The sequence below is a fragment of the Grus americana genome, chromosome 1 (genome assembly GCF_028858705.1).
Source record: "Grus americana isolate bGruAme1 chromosome 1, bGruAme1.mat, whole genome shotgun sequence".
Lineage (NCBI taxonomy): Eukaryota > Metazoa > Chordata > Aves > Gruiformes > Gruidae > Grus > Grus americana.
Window position 1 is genome coordinate 210342306 of NC_072852.1, and position 19537 is coordinate 210361842.

A 19537-nucleotide genomic window follows, 5' to 3' on the forward strand; every position below is an offset into this window, starting at 1 on the left:
CACACAAGCAAAGCAAACCAAGGAACTCATTCACCACTTCCTATGGGCAGGCAGGTGTTCAGCCATCTCCAGGAAAGCAGAGCTCCTTCATGCTTAACCTTTACTTAGGAAGACAAATGCCATCACTCCAAACTCCTTCTTCTTCCTTCAGCTTTATATGCTAAGCATGACGTTATATCGTATGGAATATCCCTTTGGTCAGTTGGGGTCAGCTGTCCCAGCTGTGTCACCTCCCAACTCCTTGTGCACCCCCAGCCTACTCGCTGGTGGGGTGGGGTGAGGAGCAGAAAAGGCCTTGGGTCTGCATAAGCACTGCTCAGCAGTCACTAAAACATCCCTGAAATCATGACCAGCAGGTCGAGGGAGGGGATTCTCACCCTCTACTCTGCTCTTGTGAGACCCCACCTGCAGTACTGCATCCAGCTCTGGGGTCCCCAATACAAGACAGACATGGAGCTGTTGGAGAGAGTCCAGAGGAGGCCACAAAGCTGATCAGAGGGCTGGAGCACCTCTGCTATGATGACAGGCTGAGAGAGTTGGGGTTGTTCAGCCTGGAGAAAAGAAGGCTCCGGGGAGACCTAATTGAGGCCTTTCAATATTTAAAGGGGGCTCATAAGAAAGCTGGTGAGGGACTGTTTATCAGGGAGTGTAGGTAATGGATTTAAACTAAAAGAGGGTCAATTTAAATCAGATCTTAGGAAGAAAATCTTTACTGTGAGGGTGGTGAGGCACTGGAACAGGTTGCCCAGAGAAGCTGTGGATGCCCCATCCCTGGAAGTGTTCAAGGCCAGGTTGGATGGGGCTTTGGGCAACCTGGTCTAGTGGAGGGTGTCCCTGCCCATAGCAGGGAGGTTGGAACTAGATGATCTTTGAGATCCCTCCCAACCCAAATCATTCTATGATTCTTTGATGCTATGAATTATCAATACTGCTTTCAGCAGAAAATCCAAAACACAGTCCCATACTAGCTACTATGAATAATATCAACTCCCAGCTAAAACCAGCACACTGGTATAGCAATTTTAAGGATGGAATTTTTGCCCCGTGCTGAGGAATTCTGAGGGAATTTTTGCCCCGTGCTGCTCCTTTGCTGTTTTCTAGTTCTCTGATACCTTTCCAAGTCCAGTCAGCATTGCCTGGGTGCTTTGCTTGACTAGTCATTTCTTTGGAGAAACTTTCCCTCAACATGATCACTTGGTTCTGTGTGAGGAGCAAAAGGTAAACCTTCTTGACAACTCCTGTCAAAGAGTATAACCTCACAGGAAAACAATGCTTGTGTGAAAACTAATTGCATAGAACAGGCCATATTTTCATCAGGAGGTCTTCCATCTTGACTACATACTATGTTGTGCCATGGTTCTCCAGTGGCCCTATGAAGAAGCTTCATAGCAGCTGTTTCAATGTGTGGCTCCAAATGAGGCATGGAGGTGGAGATACAGTGTGGCATCATGCTGAAGAAAGTCCAGTCAGTGTCCTTTCACCAGAGCAGCATCTGGCTACTTGTATTCTGAATGTTGAAGTTTAGTTTATAAAAAAGAGTAGTGTCCTTACAAATGTGTGTGTGTGTGTACACATATATATATATTTCCATAAAAGTCAGACTTTCAGATTGAATATCTTATGAGGAAAGATTTTAAAGGCCTTGAAGTTGCTATCTAGCAGTCAAGATAATTGAAGTGGAACAGCCCAGTTTCTGAGTGATTATTAAGGAAAAGGTCTGGCTGGAGATACTTAAGAGATACTTAAGCAGAATATATTTTGAAGAACTATACTCATTTAAGGTATTTTTAATGGGCTGCTTTCAAAATTACCTTTTTATTTTATTTTTTATTGGTTTATACATGTATACTTAAAATAGAAACTGAAATCCCATTTAAAAATCTTTTCAATAAAATATATTTTGATCAAATTTAAACAGGTTATTTTTCTTTTCTTTTTTAGCACACATACACAACTCCAGAATTTCAGGCACATGTGATTTGATTTCATTTGATTTGTACCCTTTAGAATGAAATAATGTTCTATTGTCCTGCTCTATTTGCAGACATAACTGTACCAGGAAGACTGTGATTTTCATCATGTTATATCAGTGGCATGTGGTTGCTGTAGCTGCTCAAAAGATTTGGTATTATGTTCCTGTTCTTAGTAGTGATGAAACTTTCAAAGGCTCATACGGTCATGGCAAATGGACAATATCTAGTTGGTACCAGTAGCTGTAGGTACTACTGGTGTTTTGCCATGATCAGTTTGAATTGTAACAGTCAAAGAGACCACTGATGTTTCCATTTGGGAAATTGTTCTACACCCCCATATCCTTGGCTTTCAGGAAGATCATCCTGGTAATCAACCAACATGTTGCCTTTTATAAATATCTTCTATTACTCCCACATGCATTTTCAAAATTATACCTACGTAGATTATTTTAGGTATTTCTGGCAAAGTTCATCCTATTGATATCAATGAAAGCTAGTAAAAAATGTCACTCTATATTCCCTGTATTGCTTCAAACATCTACTGAGAATTTTAACCTGACTTGGCTTCTTTTCTGTGGCTCAGATACAGCATAGAATATTATTCTGTGTTTTGCTTTTCCTTGTCTATAAAAATGATACTAGCACTTTGCTTAAATAAATATATTCTGTGATAGGCAGGATTATTACTAGCTAAATGAATGACATAATGCATTTCTTCAATTTCACTTGAGCCTTCTCTTCTTTTACTTTGTGAATTTTCACTGCATCCTGCCAGAAGCAATTTTACATCTTAAATCTCTCCTAAAGGCTGATTCTCATCCGTGTTCACTGAAACTCTGTTATAAACCAAACAGTTACCTGATAACAATTTGCATGTGCAGCTAATCATAAAAAAGCTCTTGTATTCAAAGTTCCTTGGGCAAGAGAAAAGGTAGTTCATCATTCCATTTGGCTGCAGGGACATTTTATCTCATATTGATAACCTTTGGTGTGAGAGAGCAGATGTCAATGTACTTTGTTCATCATTTTAAGATTAAAACCCTTTTTGTTTTTCTGCACAATGCAGATAAGATTTTAACAGTTTATGCTTACATAGTTTAATTGGCTCAATTGTTGGGCAGGAGGAGCAGCAAGAGCAGCCTGCAGTTTGCCTGACCCTTTTCTATCAGATTGAAGTATTATTATGTACTGTACTATATTAAGCTTCATCTGGAAAAAAGCACAATCTGTTCTTTTTAAGCTTCTTAATAGTTTCTAGTACTGATTCATTGAAAGTGGAACTAACAGATTGTTATAGTTAGACTGTTGGTGGGGATGCATATGCTTGCGTTTTGAACAAAATTCCAGTTCTGAAGCAGGGATAAGTCTTTTGCATGATGATGTAATCGATTTTTTTTTTTTTTTAAACATGCAGAGACATATGGGAATAGCTTTTGAACTGGGCTTAGGGCCAGGCGTTCAGGTAGGCAACATGCAGGATTCAGGCTGGCATTTTAAAAGAACCGAGCTGCCAGTTGTTGCCATGAGTATAGGACATATTTACAAAAGCCATCATCAGCTAGCAGCTCTGATGACACCGCTGACAGACAAACTTTCAATAGGAGATGAACATCCAATAACAAATTGCGATACCTCCTCCAGCAGAACCAGTCACAATATAGAGGTGCCGACTTCCAAACACTGAAATGGAGATGGAGTTTGTTGGGGGAGGAGTAGCTGAACATAAATCGACCATACTTCAGCTACAGCTTGTGTTCTTTGCTGAGTCTTTTCTGCTGAACTGGAACTAGACAAGCAAAAGTAAATCAATCCCTCCCTTCTGTTAAACTTTTCCTTAGGAATTTTCTTTAAATTTAGAAATGGAAACCAGATAGATACATGGCTAGATTACCAGGACATAGGCAGCTTTCATCACAGGGGACTCAGAAGATGTTGCTTTGGTTCCAGCTTAGGGGTTCTGAATTAATTTTCACTTGGAAGTAAAAGTACTAGCTCCTTCTCAGAGTCAGGCTGTGTAAGTCCTCGCCTTCTCCATCCATGTGTGCAAGCCCTAAAGTCCCCGTATCCTTCTCCTTGTGTCATAGACCTGGTTGAACTGTGGGATCTGCGCTGTCAATGGAAACATGCTCTTGCTGTGGCAGTTTTGGTAGTACTACTACTGATATGTCACAGTTCAAGAATCAAATGTCCATGAGGAGCTCAGTTGCATTCAGAAAGCATGGAGATGCTCTTCCACTATGAACCTCACATCTCATCCCCAAGAAATGATGTAATGATACTCTCCCAGTTTCCCACTCCCATTCCCTCAGTGCTACATATGTACCTTCATACACATACAGGTTTTACATGGAAAGAGACATAGCCCAGAAGAAATTAATCTTAATATGTGGTGCAAAGGAGTTTAGCAGAAAAGATTTTCTTTTTCCATCAAGGAGTGTTCATTATCCCCACAGTATAGCTCAAATTAAATATACATACCTCATCAAACCTCTTGCACAACAGGGGAATTCACTATGAATAATTAATTAAGTAGAGTTTAATCAGCAATGATCATGACAAGAGCTCCACTGGTGTATTTGTATGAGCGTCTTGAAGCAAAGCTTCTTTCTGTTTTCATCAAATCTCCCTTGGGCTCATGCCATACAGCTATAGTTTTCCCAGTTGGAGAACTCAGTTACTTTCAGATTTACACTGCTAGCATGTTTTTTTTCCAAATGTTAAGAACGTAACACTTTGCTAAGCGGCCTTGGTAGCTTAACATGTTTCCTCTCATTTTGGATGACATATTCCTTCCTGTATGGTTTCCCAAAATGTCTTGATACATGATGAGACCATGGCATTTTTGCCAGAGCAACCTTTATTCGACTGGAAAATAGTTACTGCACTTCGTGTTCATTGCAAGACCTACTATTTTTCAGTACTGTAATTAAACTTATTCTCAGCTTTATAGCAAGCCTCAGGGTAACAGTTTGTATGTTTATAACACTTTCAAACAAAGAGTGCAATATCTGGAACATTGTAGAGATCCAATTCTGTAAGTCAGTTAGACTTGGCAGGGAATTTTCCATTGACAGTTTTCTGACAGAAAATGAAGTCTTCAGAATTTCAGTCTCTTTGAGATATAGTATGGAACAGCTTTCCCTCAAACTTTCATCTTCTATGGCAAAGTTTGATAAGTCGTTTTTTTCCTTTTCATTTTCTCTTAGGAAAAGTGAAGCAGAACATTTAATGTTGATCCCGATTGACCTAAATGAGAATAGGTTTAAACAAAGTAGTGTATTTCCTGTCGAACAACTTAATTTTATTTTAGATGGCCTCAGGGCCCAGTGGGAGTTAAATGTGACTGACCCCCATTTTTCTTTCAGACTGACTTTGGAGGCTATAATACATCTTTTATGAGGCACCACGTTTTCGACCTCTAGTTGAACTGCTTCAGCATCTCACAGGAATCACTTGATGCTCATGTATCACAGGAAACGCAGTTTGCCCTAAGAGCATGACACATGGGGAAGCACTGGGCACCTGATTTACAACTCCCAGGAAGCATTGCAACAACTGAGTTTAAAAATCCTACGACATTTTGTCCAGAAACAATTTGCATAGTAATGGAGTTTCCATCAGGCCTAATCACAGCAGGGAGGAAAATGAAAGTCATATTAGCTAAGGAGGTCTGCATTCAGGTTGCCATTCTGGCTGAGTACCATTTGGAAATTTCAAGGTCTTAGTGATTCATTCCTGATGTGAAATGAAGATAATGGTATTTCCTCTCTTCTGCTCTTTGTCTCTTTTGGCTATTTAGATGGTAAGATCTTCAAACCGAAAACTGTTTTGCACATTCATGTACAGTGCTGAGTGTAATACTGCCTCTAAACTCGCACGGAGCGATAGGGACACCTCCTCAGGGGGGCAAACTGAATGCTTGATGGCTCCAATGTCTGAGGTCACAAAAACAGATGACAGTCCAAATCCAGTTGTCTGATTCTCCCTGCTTCACATGCATTTTCACTGTCAGTACTCTTATACACTTGTAACTAGGCTGGTAAAAGAAAGCATCTTCCTTACAGAGTCTTCCATTTCCAAACAAACAGAAATAAGTGAAGGATCAGCAGTTCCTTGCAACAGCATTATTTTAACGCTCTCAGTCTTATTAATTTACTGACTGCGTTTCTGTGGAGTATTACTGGGGAATTAAGGCAGTATTTTGGAGAAAGATATCCTGCCTCAAAGGCCTTCTGATTTAAATGAGACATGAAACAGATTTAGACAGCCAGATGGAGGAGCACAGGGAACCAGAGAGACAATCCTGGTCAGGATGATTGTCAGTGGTATCAGTACACCCACTGTTTAAGCACTGTGACTTTTATGTAGGCCTGGCAATGAAGAAATTTTCTATGGCGAAACAGAATAAAGAAAAATAAATGTATCTGTCTGTTAATATTTATTGCCAGTTTATCCTGTAGGGGAAGAATAGATTGAAAGAAACCTGTTGAGTTGATAGACATTTAATCTAAAAAACCCAACAACACAGAAGTACATTTAGTTCATCTGTGATCTTGTGATCCCTGCAATGCTAATCCTCAATTTTGCCACTCATTCTCCACAAATTCTTTCTTCCACAGAATAAGTTTTACCTTTTGGTGTAATTAAAAATTTGTTGCTTTTCTGATTGCGTTATGAACAAAGTCGTGTTGTTATGAGTCACTGTTTTGTTTTGCTTATATTTAAAATATTACACCTAAAAGTTTATTCTGAACATATATTTTTCAATTTTCTGAAGTAAACCCCAGAACACTTGACCACATTCAGTCAACTTAAGAGAATCAGAAGAGATTGCAATTTATACATACATCGTTGTACACATTGTGGACCAGACCCTCACAGCTATTGAGGTACCTAACAGCCTTTGGTTTCAGCAGAGATGCAGGCTCCTGAACAGAAGTGAGGTTTCTAGAAAAATTTGTTGATCTTTACTCAAAAAAATAGATTAATTAAAATCTTAATGTAATTTTGTTAAGATTGGTACACTGACTCTCTGTGCAGATATGTTACATATTCTTTAAAATATTTGCTGTTTCCAAAGCAAGAAAAGCTTCTGCAAATTTTAATATATGCATATGTGTTTCTGTTTGTATTTAGGAAACTATGGTGAAAGTGGAATGGAAGCTTTCAAAGACATGGCGGCCAAGGAAGGGATCTGCATCGCACATTCCTACAAGATCTATAGCAATGCTGGAGAGCAGAGCTTTGACAAGCTGCTGCGAAAGCTTCGGAGCCACCTGCCCAAGGCAAGAGTGGTTGCCTGCTTCTGTGAAGGCATGACTGTGAGAGGGCTCTTAATGGCTATGAGGCGCCTGGGACTCGCTGGAGAATTTTTGCTGCTGGGCAGGTGAGTAACACCATGCATTTATAGCCAGCCTCTTTTCTGAGTAGGGCAAAAAAATAAGACAGTTCAGTCAAGCATACATAAAACACATACTCATGGTCTCTCCTATACACGCTTATATCTAAAAGATAGAAAGTAACGTCAGCCATGTCATAGTGGTACGTACTCTGCAAAGACATGCATCATTCTCATGACATGCCAGGCAAACACAAAGCTACTTGGCCAGTCTTAATAGCATTGTGTAGGGGAAGGCTGGCACACAAACATTTATTTCTATCATCTATTTTGTTCACTGCAGTTTAAAATGCATCCTGTTTGTAGAGAGCCTGAAGCTATGCCTCATCTGAGTAACGCTGTTAAGAACTGCTGATATGGTCTCTGGGTGGACATGAAATAGATCTTCCCAAAACAAAGTTTTTTAACCATCACGTTTTCTTCCTGAAGCAATGTGCTGATCTGTGCCTACTTCCTAAAGGCAATATGTAGGTAATCCTTTCTCTTATGTGGAGCTTAATGATATTAGTGGTTTCTTCCCTAACCACCAAAGGGAGAAAGGAAAACTTATTCTCATGTGTTCACCAAGCAGGAAAAGACTCTGGGATAGTAAGCAGAGAAGTAAAAGCTATTGATGGAAACCTAATGGGATCTTTGTATTTGCCACATATTCAACAAGTGGACCCTAAATGAGATGAGAAAAATGGTGTATTGACCACAAAATGGAGCATACCAGGAGTCAGCTAATGTGACCTGCTGCCTTTCCAGTGCATTATTAGAAGGATGACCTGATGCTGTCCCAAGAATGAACTCTACAGGAACACAAATAAAATGGTGTCAGTGAAATCAGATGTCCTGGTGAGACCCTCAGGGAGCCATGTATGGACTGCAACTCTGCCCAGCTGTCTTGGAAGCTGGGACATTGAGACCGTCCCACTGGTAGGACACCAGCCTCTATTCCAAGTCTGCCCTATGGCACACAGCTCCCCTTTGGGCAAAGGGGAAAGCAAACAGACAACACCGCACACTTCTGCCTCTGCCCTTACTCTTTGACATCAGCCTACATTTACAATTTCAGATGTGAAATTCTTAATTATTTCTCTCTTATGGCAACTTTGTCTGCCCTTCCTTTCAAATACATTTTATCTGTAGTCTCTTCCATGGATTATCTTGATCCTTCTCTAGACTAACACCCAAAGGGATTATAGTCCTCAGGGTGTGATTCACCTAAACATTTTTAGATATCTACAATTTAGATGCTTCCATGTGGGCTAGCCATCACGCTTCTCTCTATAGTTAATGGAGAAAAATAGGTCCTTCTTTAGTCCCTTGTTTGTAATGTGGACATTTCAAGTAGCTCAGAGAAATCATGTTCTAGAAAAGACCTTGTACAAAGACTCCCTTGATGACTACCTTAGGTGGAAAAGACTACTTGACAGTTGCTTAAAGCAGAGCAAATGCCACCTCCGCTAACTCTAACTGAATCTGGTGCCACATGACTTTTGCTGTCTTCTTTTATCCTAAACGCAAGAAGTTGCCAATTCTCTGCAACAACACCCAAATTTAGAAGCATGTAAGCATCATTTTAAAAAAATGTTGACCCTTAACTACTCCAGATTCCAAAACATGCTTCATTTTGAATGGGATTTTTTTATATACAACAGTGCTATATTTAACCCTCTGAGATACTTTTATAAGAACTTCAGGAACTGTTGATTGTGAATAAGAATGGAGCAATACAGTTTAGCTCTTCAAAAAAATAAGGTCTAGAGAGAATTTGCTTTTTTCAGTGAAAAATACCTGCTTCTAGCTGCAGTGGTAGCTGTCATGCCTAATTACAAGAAAGTTGTTATTCTGTATATGACTGTCATTCAGTAAATTGAAAGTGATAGCTTCTCTCAGAAGTCTCAACTGTAAACTGAAGTTAAACCAAAAATCCTTATTTCTACTGGACCAATTTATGTGTGTCCATGCCTGTGGCAGTACAGTACAATTTATTGTGAAAACTGTAGCATGAACTGGAAGTGTTTACAAAGAAAGAAAAAGAGAAGTGTAAAGATTTTTTTCTATCCTTTCTATTTATTAACAGAGAATCCAAGGTAATGGCTAAGAAGTGGCTTCTGAGACATAGGTTGACCTGTCCCCAGCCAGTAGCTTCTGGGGACAGATGTAAACTAATTGCACTTACCTTTACCCAAGTAAAGCATTTCTATGGCTGCATCAGACAGCTGAGGACAGCTGGAGTGATGTATTCTGTCTACAAATGGCTCTGCACTTGGGAAATCCCAAGAATCTAGGAGTCTCCCATCTCCTTTCAATAGGTTTGGTTCAGATTTAGTTTTAAAACCAGCTATAACCGTAAGGAAAACAATTAGTTTTGCCCACTGAGGACTTTAGGGCTTTAGTTTGGCTTTGAGTCCCCTTTAGTCAGGAGAGTGGACTGTTTTATGTGCCTGCAGAGCAGCAAGACTCATGTGCAGTGTGGGATGTTGTGGAGCAGTTATCCACAAAAATGTTCATTCCCACAAAAATGTTCTCCTTCTGCTGTGATGTAATCTCAAGGCTTCTCAGCAGAGCCCAAAGAAAAAAGTGAAAGAGAAAGCAGGGAACCTGCAGGAAGGCTTCTTCATGTAGATGAGATGCAAGACAATACTGTCATTGTCCATCGATGGCCTGAGTTCCTGTAGGGGTTTACAGCTCCGTTTTCCAGAACCTTGATGTGCTGTGTGCTCTCTTGGTTTCAGCTGTTTGGCTCTGTTGGTTATGAATATTTAACTGTTGGACCAGAGCTAGGCTGATTGGGTGGTTCCATGGAGAATAGCCTAAGGCACTGACCTGGGATGGATATGACACCAGGACAAACCCAGATCCTACAAGCAGATTATTTTGGGAACTTTTTTGTGCAGCATTTATATATGGGAAAAAGGCTTTTAGCAAGATTTTGAAAAGAACAGATGGTTCAGAGCACTCAAAGGAGAAAGAGCTACATCTGAAATAAAAGAAGGCAACTAATTTCTCTTGTGAAGCTATGCAGGAAAATAGACTAGGATAAGATTTATACCTTCATTCATGCTCTGATCCTGGAGTTGCTCTGGGCTGCCCATTTAACTGAGAAGGTTATAAAAAGACACTCCAAGTGTAGGGAGAATGCCTGTCACTGAAATACGGTGGAATACATTTCTTACATGGAAAACTTCATCTACTAATGGATACTTGTTACCCCACAAATGCATTTTTTCTTCCCTCTTGTTTTGTGGAGAAGTATTTTATTTTATTTTATTTTCAAATGCACAGAAAGAACTAAAGTCCCAAAGCCACAGAGCAGTCCTATGGAAAACCACAAGAAATCAACATTTCCACTTCCTCTTAGCTTTTTTTTTTTTTTTTTTTTCCATTTCTGATTTGGGTTTACCTCTAATATTTCCAATTGCAAAAATACTGAGATTTTTTGAGGGCATGAATTTCTCATATCACCTGTTTTATGCTCAGATAAACAGAAAATGGAGTGGCCAGGGAGAGTACGTATCAAATAAATCATCCTGTAGAGCCCCAAGGGGAGGAGAAAAGATATCCTTCAATAAACACTCCACTGTTGACGTACTATGCAGTTCCTGAAATTGCATTGCCTGCCTGCGACAGAGATGAAAGATGGCAAGTCATTAGTAATTGTAGCATTCCAGAGCTTTTTGAATCATGGAAAACAATTTAAATGCTCAGCAAATATTTACCTCATGCACCTTGAGGAACTGGACTTAACCTCACATAAAAAGGTGAGTGTGCTGACTTTCAAGTGTGAAAAAAAGGTTATTTTAACCTAACTGTTATTCAACTTAATTGGGATATGGACACCAGGCTTCATCTGTTTGTGTTTATTGCTTCTGTCATGCACAGGTCATATACCAGGAGATATCTTTACAGATAAAATTCATTAGAAAATAAATGATACATTCACATAACAGAATAACTTTGGAATATATTTCAGAAAGAAATATGGAGTATTAATTGTATAGGTTGTAGGTGATTTTCAGCTGTTCCATATTTTATGTAACAGTTGGACCCAAAGGTTGAAATTTTGTTTCATGTTGTATGAATGCCTTCATCCTCATCCTCTTGACTACCAGTGTCTGTTTGAACAAAACCTCTGTGATAACTCTTGCCAGTGATAATTTTATCTGATGACTTTCATCTACAAGGATTTTTATAATACAATAGAAACTATGAGCCACAACTGAAATTATGCATGTTTACTACAAATAAATAAAATGGGGTCAGAGAACAGTACTGCAGTACTGGATAATTGTTGTCATTGTTTTATCCTATATCGGCTAACACTTTTGGGATGGGACTTGGGCATGGTGTTGGTGACAGCACTGTCAGGGATCATTACCAAGAGGCAGTTTGGACACATACACTCTGTTTTGGGGTAGAAGCGTGTTAAGATACATAGATGCAGTCCTTGCATGTCTCTTACCTCGAGATGAGATAACCGTCCCTGGTTTATTTTATTTAATAGTGGAAAAGTAGCTGTTGTACAAACCTACAGAGCAAGAGACTGAAATTTTGTAATAGATTTGTGATTCCAAATGCAAGACAGTAGGACTTTTCCTACCTTAAGAAGAGGAGAAGGGAAAGGAGAATCACAGAATCATAGAATGTTTTGGGTTGCAAGGGACCTTAAAGATCATCTAGTTCCAACCCCCCTGCCATAGGCAGGGAAACCCTCCACTAGACCAGGTTGCCCAAAGCCCCATCCAACCTGGCCTTCAACACTTCCAGGGATGGGGCCTCCACAACCTCTCTGGGCAACCTGTTCCAGTGCCTCACCACCCTCACAGGGAAGAATTTCTTTCTAACATCTAATCTAAATCTCCCCTCCTTCAGCTTAAACCCATTACCCCTTGTCCTGTCACTACACTCCCTCATAAACAGTCCCTCACCATCTTTCCTGTAGGCCCCCTTCAGGTACTGGAAGGCCGTAATTAGATCTCCCCGGAGCCGCCTTTTCTCCAGGCTGAACAACCCCAACTCTCTCAGCCTGTCCTCATAGGAGAGGTGCTCCAGCCCTCTAATCAGCTTCATGGCCCTCCTCTGGACTCGCTCCAACAGGTCAATGTCTCTCCTATACTGGGGCCCCACTCCAGGTGGGGTCTCATGAGAGCGGAGTAGAGGGGCAGGATCACCTCCCTCAACCTGCTGGTCACACTTTTTTTGATGCAGCCCAGGACACAGTTGGCTTTCTGGGCTGCAAGCGCACACTGCCGGCTCATGTTGAGCTTCTCATCAATCAATACCCTCAAGTTCTTCTCCTCAGGGCTGCTATCAATCCATTCCTCGCCCAGCCTATAGTCGTACTTGGGATTGCGCCGACCCACGTGCAGGACCTTGCACTTGTCCTTGTTGAACTTCATGCGGTTCGCACAGGCCCACCTCTCCAGCCTGTCCAGGTCCCTCTGGATGGCATCCCTTCCCTCCAGCATGTCGACCCCACCACACAGCTTGGTGTCATTGGCAAACTTGCTGAGGGTGCACTCGATCCCACTGTCCATGTCGCCGACAAAGATGTTGAACAGTGCTGGTCCCAGTACCGACCCCTGAGGAACGCCACTCATCACTGGTGTCCACTTGGACATTGAGCTGTTGACCACAACTCTGTGAGTGTGACCATCCAGCCAATTCCTTATCCACCGCGTGGTCCATCCATCAAATCCATGTCTCTCCAATTTAGACACAAGGTTGTTGTGCGGGACAGTGTCAAATGCCTTGCACAAGTCCAGGTAGATGACGTCAGCTGCCCTTCCCTTATCCACCAGCACTGTAACCCCACCAAGGAAGGCCACCAAGTTTGTCAGGCACGATTTGCCCCTAATGAAGCCGTGCTGGCTGTCACCAATCACCTCCTTACCTTCCATGTGCCTGAGCACAGTCTCCATGAGGGTCTGCTGCATAATCTTACCATGCACAGAGGTGAGCCTGACCGGCCTGTAGTTCCCTGGGTCTTCCTTTTTACCCTTCTTACAAATGGGGGTTTTGTTCCCCCTCTTCCAGTCGGCGGGAACTTCGCCAGACTGCCAGGACTTCTCAAATATGATGGAGAGTGGCCTGGCCACTTCATCTGCCAGTTCCCTCAAGACCCGTGGATGCATCTCATCAGGTCCCATGGACTTGTGCACCTTCAGGTTCCTTAGATATTCTCGAACCTGATCTTCTCCCACAGTGGGCAGTTCTGCATTCTCCCAGTCCCTGCCTTCTGCAACCTGGGCAGTGTGGCTCAAGCATTTGCCAGTGAAGACTGTGGCAAAGAAGTCATTGAGTACCTCAGCCTTCTCCGTATCCTGGGTAACCAGGTCACCCGTTTCATTCTGGAGGGGACCCACATTTTCCCTCGTCCTCCTCTTATCACTAACATACCTATAGAAGGGAAAGTAGAGACATATAAAGTGGTTTGGTCAACATCTCCAGCTTCCAAATGGCATTCCAGAGGCAGTACCAATCTGCAAGCAACTTCCACGTACTTCATGTTCCACTATGTGTATTGTGTGTCAGACTTACTTGGGTAGTAGCTACCTTGTTTGAGTAAAGAAAAGTTAATTAAGATTATCTGGACTTCCTTTTGTATAAAATGAAAAAATTAAACACAAGCAGTAAAAAAATCAAGAGGTGGAAATGTTTCCTTAGGCTCTAGTACTGATTCTGATTTTCAGCTGTCCAATTGCAGAAATATGGCCAAAATTTATCAGTCTGATTTGATCTCCATGTGCCCCTTAGTATTTATTCAGCCAAGGGTTTACAGAAATGTTATAAAATTGTGTATCGGTTACAATAGCTACAACAAACCGATGGGAAATCTAGAACTATAGGACATCCCACAGAGTTTCCGTGTTTCCTTGAAGTGCAGTCAGGACTTGATGACTACATCCTCAAATGTCTTTAAAAAGACTAAGAATCACATCCTGCATTTTCAGAATTCACTCTGTTCTGTGATAGGCAAAAGGCTGTGCCTCAAGATAAGAGGAACCCTCTCAAGCATGCCATCATTGGCAAAGCATGTCCAGCTGGAGGTGGATAAGGGCAGGACACCAATTCTAGAAGTGCGATGACCACAAGAAATTCAAGTGATGCTCTGCAAGAGGGCAGAAGGCCCAATGAAGCAGTGCCCATTCTTCTCAGAACAGCGCATGTATTCTATAGCTTTCATAAATCAACTCTCCTATTAAAAGATACCTGCTTAGGTCCTGAGGAGATGGATTGGAGGAAATTGTTATTGATTCTAAGGCTCACAGATGATGCAGCAAAAAGAGCTAAGTGGAAGGTAAGTAGTAGAGATGAGGATAAGGAGGGAGAATAAAATGTGGAGGACCATTAGTTCCAGGAAGTCCCAAAAGTAATTTGGCTGATAGGGAACTCAGCAATATATGAACAAAATCTGGTTAGCAACCAAAAAGGGCAACTATTGCTGAAGGAAAATTAAAGCAAGATAGATGATCTGAGGGAAATGAGTTCTTTTCAATAATTTAAAAAGAGATCTTTCGTGAGACTTGTAAAAGTGTCTGTTGGACGAAGAATGATCTCACTGCAGAGGATGTAATAATTTCCCTCCTGAAAGTATGCTGTATGGTGTGGGTTGACATGCTTTTTTTCTGTGTTTGTACAAGTCCAACTGGTGGAGAAGTTCCTGTAAAGTAAATGAGGATATGAAATTTTGCAGACCTGAAATATGCTCTAAATTCATTTTTTGTTATTTCTGCTGCTTCAGGGAAAAATTAATCAGCCAAAAGTCTTCTATCTAGAATAGTTCTAACTGGATAGCCTTTGGAAAAAATGGGGAAACTAAATGTAGTATAAGTGTATAGATCTCTTCTCTGGGGACAAAATAAGCAGTTGAAAAAATACTTTCAGAGTACAAGCATACAACCCCAGCCTGTTTGAGGAATCTGCTCCCTTTTCAATCCATGGTAGATAGGAGCCTGCTACAGCCTCACCTGAATGCTGTTTCCTCTGAGGCAACTGTCTGCTGCCCACTCATTTATTTATCTCTCAGTTCTCTTGTTCAGGCATCAACGTGTAGCCCAAGGAAACAGCTATCGTATTATACCTAGTAATTAAATGCACTGTAATTAGCAGCATTAAGTCAGAATCTTCATTGCCACCCAAAAGACAAAGAACTTAACAGTAAAACAGAGGTTTGCTTTTCTAGAGCCGTAAAAGAGATTAGAAAACTGAAAAGCTGTATTCTCTCCTATAGCCAAACAGTGTCCTTAGAGGTAAAGCAGATTAGAGGGTAAAGAATAACTTAGCTTTGAAAAGGAGCTTTGTGGTATCCATTTACCTGGCAGCCTTGGAGCTCAGAGACCCTCAAGGTGAGCAATAGCAGCCCCCAGCTGTGTCCTGCTGCAGATGGAAGCAGCCAAGTGGCTGGCCGAGGCCGTTTGCGTAATAACTGCAAGGAGCATAATTTTCTTTCTGTGATACGAACCACAGGAGATTAACGTAAGTAAGGACCCCACAAGCTATGCTTGAGGATTTTAGGGACATGGGTGAGGAAAACTTCTACACTGAAAGCAAATCAATCAACCTGATTTTCTTAATCTTCTTTTCTCTCTTTTAAATATTTTTTTTTTTAATCTATCTGACATGTTTCTAATAAATATTGCATCTTGCAGTCCAATTTCACAGTCACTAATATGGATGGAGGTAGTGCAGGATGGAAGTAAGCTCTAAGCATATTTGGTAGATTGTCTTGATTTTGCCCCTGCAGGAATGCTGTGTCTTTCCTGGGGTGTGTGTGGGTGTGACATGGTGTCAAGCAAACATCAGAGAATTTCCTAGTGTACATATTGGCATACCTTCTGGTTATGTCAATAAGAGATGCACATGACTCTGAAAGGAAATTCAGGTCCTACACATCTGAAAACATAACATTAGAAAATAAACATGGCTGTATCAGGTCAGATCAAAGGTCCACCAAATCGATGTGTTGTTTCTGGAAGTGGCCATCAGCAAATGACTGGAAAAAAGTGGCACCAGGCCAGGATGGAGCAAAGTTCTCCTGTAGCATTCTTAAATCTACAACTGATTTTTAGTTCAGGAACCTCCTAAATCAAGTTGGTGTCTTTGTAAGGGAAGCCCTTGTTCAGTGCACTGCTATGAGTAAAAAGAAAGAAGAACATACAGGGGTAGATCATGAATGCAGACCTTAGTCCTAGGAGATATGAGCTTTAATACTAGTACTGGCACTACATTTATTGTGATTTGGCATGTATCATTATATTTATATGTCTTTGCTTTTCCTCTGCAACTCTCTTTCATGACTACTTTAGACAGTGAGCAACTCAGGCTAGACACTGTATTTTACTATGCATCTGTGTTGCCCTTTGGACTACATGGCACCAAACTCTTTTGATTATTCAAGCACTACCATAAAGCAACACTACTTCAGTCAGCTCAATAGGCAGTCTTGCTCAATAGGAAACAAATAATTAGTTGACATTGGTAATGAATATATCCTTCTCATGACATGACAAATCATGAGTGTGTCTAATTAAATTATTCACTTCCTGAAGGACTGGATCTTTCTTATCTAAGATTGGCATTAACGACCAAGGGAAGGTAGCTTTGTCAGTCAATACACTTGAGTAGTGTTGTGCCTTAGCACTGTAGAAAACGGCACTGGCTGGGAACTCAGGAGGTTGTTCAAGTCTTTCACTTCTGCACTGCAGGATCATCTCTACCTAATTCATGCTCGATCCACCTTTGGATGGATCTGCTTATCATCTTTCAAAGATAAAAATTCCACAGCCTCTTCAGGCAACTGTTTCCTATGCATAACTGGTCCTTGTACTCTTCCTAATGTCTAACTTACCTTTTTAAATTGGCTTTTTTTAAGCCTGTTACTTCTTGTCCTATCCATCTGAGCAAAGGAAGTAGTTAATTCCCTGCCTTTCTAAGACTACTATTTATATATTTGAAGACTTATGCTTACCCTCAATCTGCTTTGACAACTTTCATTATGAAAGGAAAACATGTTTTACACTTTGGAATAACAAGAGATTTCTATTATCCCAGTGGTAATGAGATGGGGAAAAGCACAGAAAAAAGACATGGCAAAGAATCCTGAAGCATTATATAAGATTTATTTTCATTGCAAAAGGACAAATCCATGAGATGATTTACACAGTTGAAAAATAGACAGCGAGGCAATCTCAAACAGTGCTCCATATTGCCAACAGACCCGTACTTGCAGTTCTGCATGAAATCGAGTCAGTGGCATTGCTGGGAAATTGTGTCCATTTGTGGGTGCATCTCTGTTCTCCCACAAGAAAGACATGCTTCTGATTTTAATTTTGACTTTAAAGCTCTAGTCTATCCAACAGCTTATTAAAACTCAGAATGGGAGAAGTCAATGGGTGGCTCACGTAAGATTGTTCTCTTCAAATATGTCTTCTGAGAGTGACAGGCAATGCCCACAGAGTATTTTCTGAGGTGAGCCTATTTGAAGGATGAAAGAGACTCTTCCAAGTCTAAGGAAAGAAACTAAAAATACTCTTGGAACAATGAAAAAATTTTCTATTTAAGCTCAAGAAAAGATGAGATGCTTTCTTCTCAAAAACAAGAATTCAAGAGGTGAAAAGAATCTAAGATCTTAAATTCCAGCATTGTTATTCCACCATTCTGTGTAGGGTACATGATAAAAGATAACTATTTAAAACATTAACTGAAAATGTGATTCAGTATGTATTCTTAGAAAGATTTTAAGGTAGTCTGAACAGGATGAAAGCTAGTATTGTCCATGAGATTTTCTGATCTTTAGAACAGCTACAGACTTTTGGTTAGTGAAGTTAAGTGAGCCTAAAATGATCTCCATTAAATGCTTGGCATATGTTTGTCCAAAAAAACCCCAAGCCTATTTCTGCTCCTTTAAAATTAACATTGTGACAAATCGAGATTTGCTGGAAGGTACTGATTAGCGGTTAAGATCTGTTTCCTTTCTATTATCTTTCTCTGTAGTATGCGGGTATGTTATTTTCCATCACTTCTTTTTTCCTCTTTTTTTTTTTTTTTTTTTTTTTAATTTATCTGCATCATTCCAGAGTCTGCACCTAGGAATAGTGACTCACTGCACACACACACACCACACACACGTGTCTGGATATAGAGAAGGTATTTATGAGAGGGGGAAGACCCAGGGGTTTGTAGCTCCATGTTACCACCTCCTAATGCTCCTAAGAGCATCTGTTTCAGATCACATGGTCCAGGAACAGTCTATTCTCTCGGCTAATCTGCCATCAATTCTGTTCACATCTTACTTTCTGCATCCCCTGGAGGTCCTTTGTGTAGCTAAACAGGAGAAAAGTGTGTGGCAGATAAAGGGCAGGAAGTACTGGATCACTAGGATACATTCAGTTGTCCCAGCTTCGTGACCATTGTTACACGTGCTCCTTTTTTGGGTTAGTGAAGGAAAGTGGGAATCAGAAAGGCAGAGAGATGCTTTCTCTAACTCCACATTTAAGATGATTTAGGAGTACTTAACACACCCCAAAGATCTGAACGTAAAAACATTACCCATGCGGCAGAGATTTATGCCAAGTAACCCATCTCACTAACTCTGCTCAGTGATTATAGAAGAATCTTACTTGGAATAATGAAAACTTCTGATTTGTAAACTTGTGGTGTAATTCATTTTTCTGTCACTATTAAAATGACAAAGTAGCACACACAGCAGCACATTTCCCCCTCACTATGGCTGAATTGATAGTTTCTAGTGAAGCCGTTGTGTCTCCAGAGGTTAAGGCTGAAGGCGACTGATAACGTGGAAGAAATATCAAAACTCTAAACCTCATTCTGGTGGAATTCAGTTCACTACTGCCTTGAAAAGACAGTATAAATCTTGGCGAGAAGATACTGCTTTGAGGAAGAGCAGATAAAAAAGCCATGTACTATTTCAGGGAATAAGGCTGAAGTGGAATTCTGTTGATCTTTTCCTGTTAATTAGAGACACTGTAATAACAGAATGAACAGTATTTTAATTAGGAAGGCAAAGTTAATAAAATAGAATCTATATTTACTAAGGGGCCATATCCTTCAGACTTTTTTCATGTTGATTAGTAACAATGAAACAAGTGGAAACTGGCTGAATCACAATAAGTCATCTGTCCTGGGAAAATGTATAGTTATAAGATATTGTGATTTA

The 19537-nt window shown here is 40.6% G+C and overlaps 1 protein-coding gene across 6 annotated transcripts in view; it reads left to right on the top strand.

Annotated features, from left to right (window-relative positions):
- Positions 1 to 19537, top strand: part of GRM5 (glutamate metabotropic receptor 5) — a 285898-nt gene that overhangs the window by 121258 nt on the left and 145103 nt on the right. For all 6 annotated transcript variants that reach the window (XM_054835043.1, XM_054835006.1, XM_054834996.1 and 3 more), the window contains one exon: positions 7110 to 7359. In XM_054835043.1, the coding sequence (XP_054691018.1) occupies positions 7110 to 7359 (250 nt within the window). The remainder of the gene's footprint in view (positions 1 to 7109; positions 7360 to 19537) is intronic.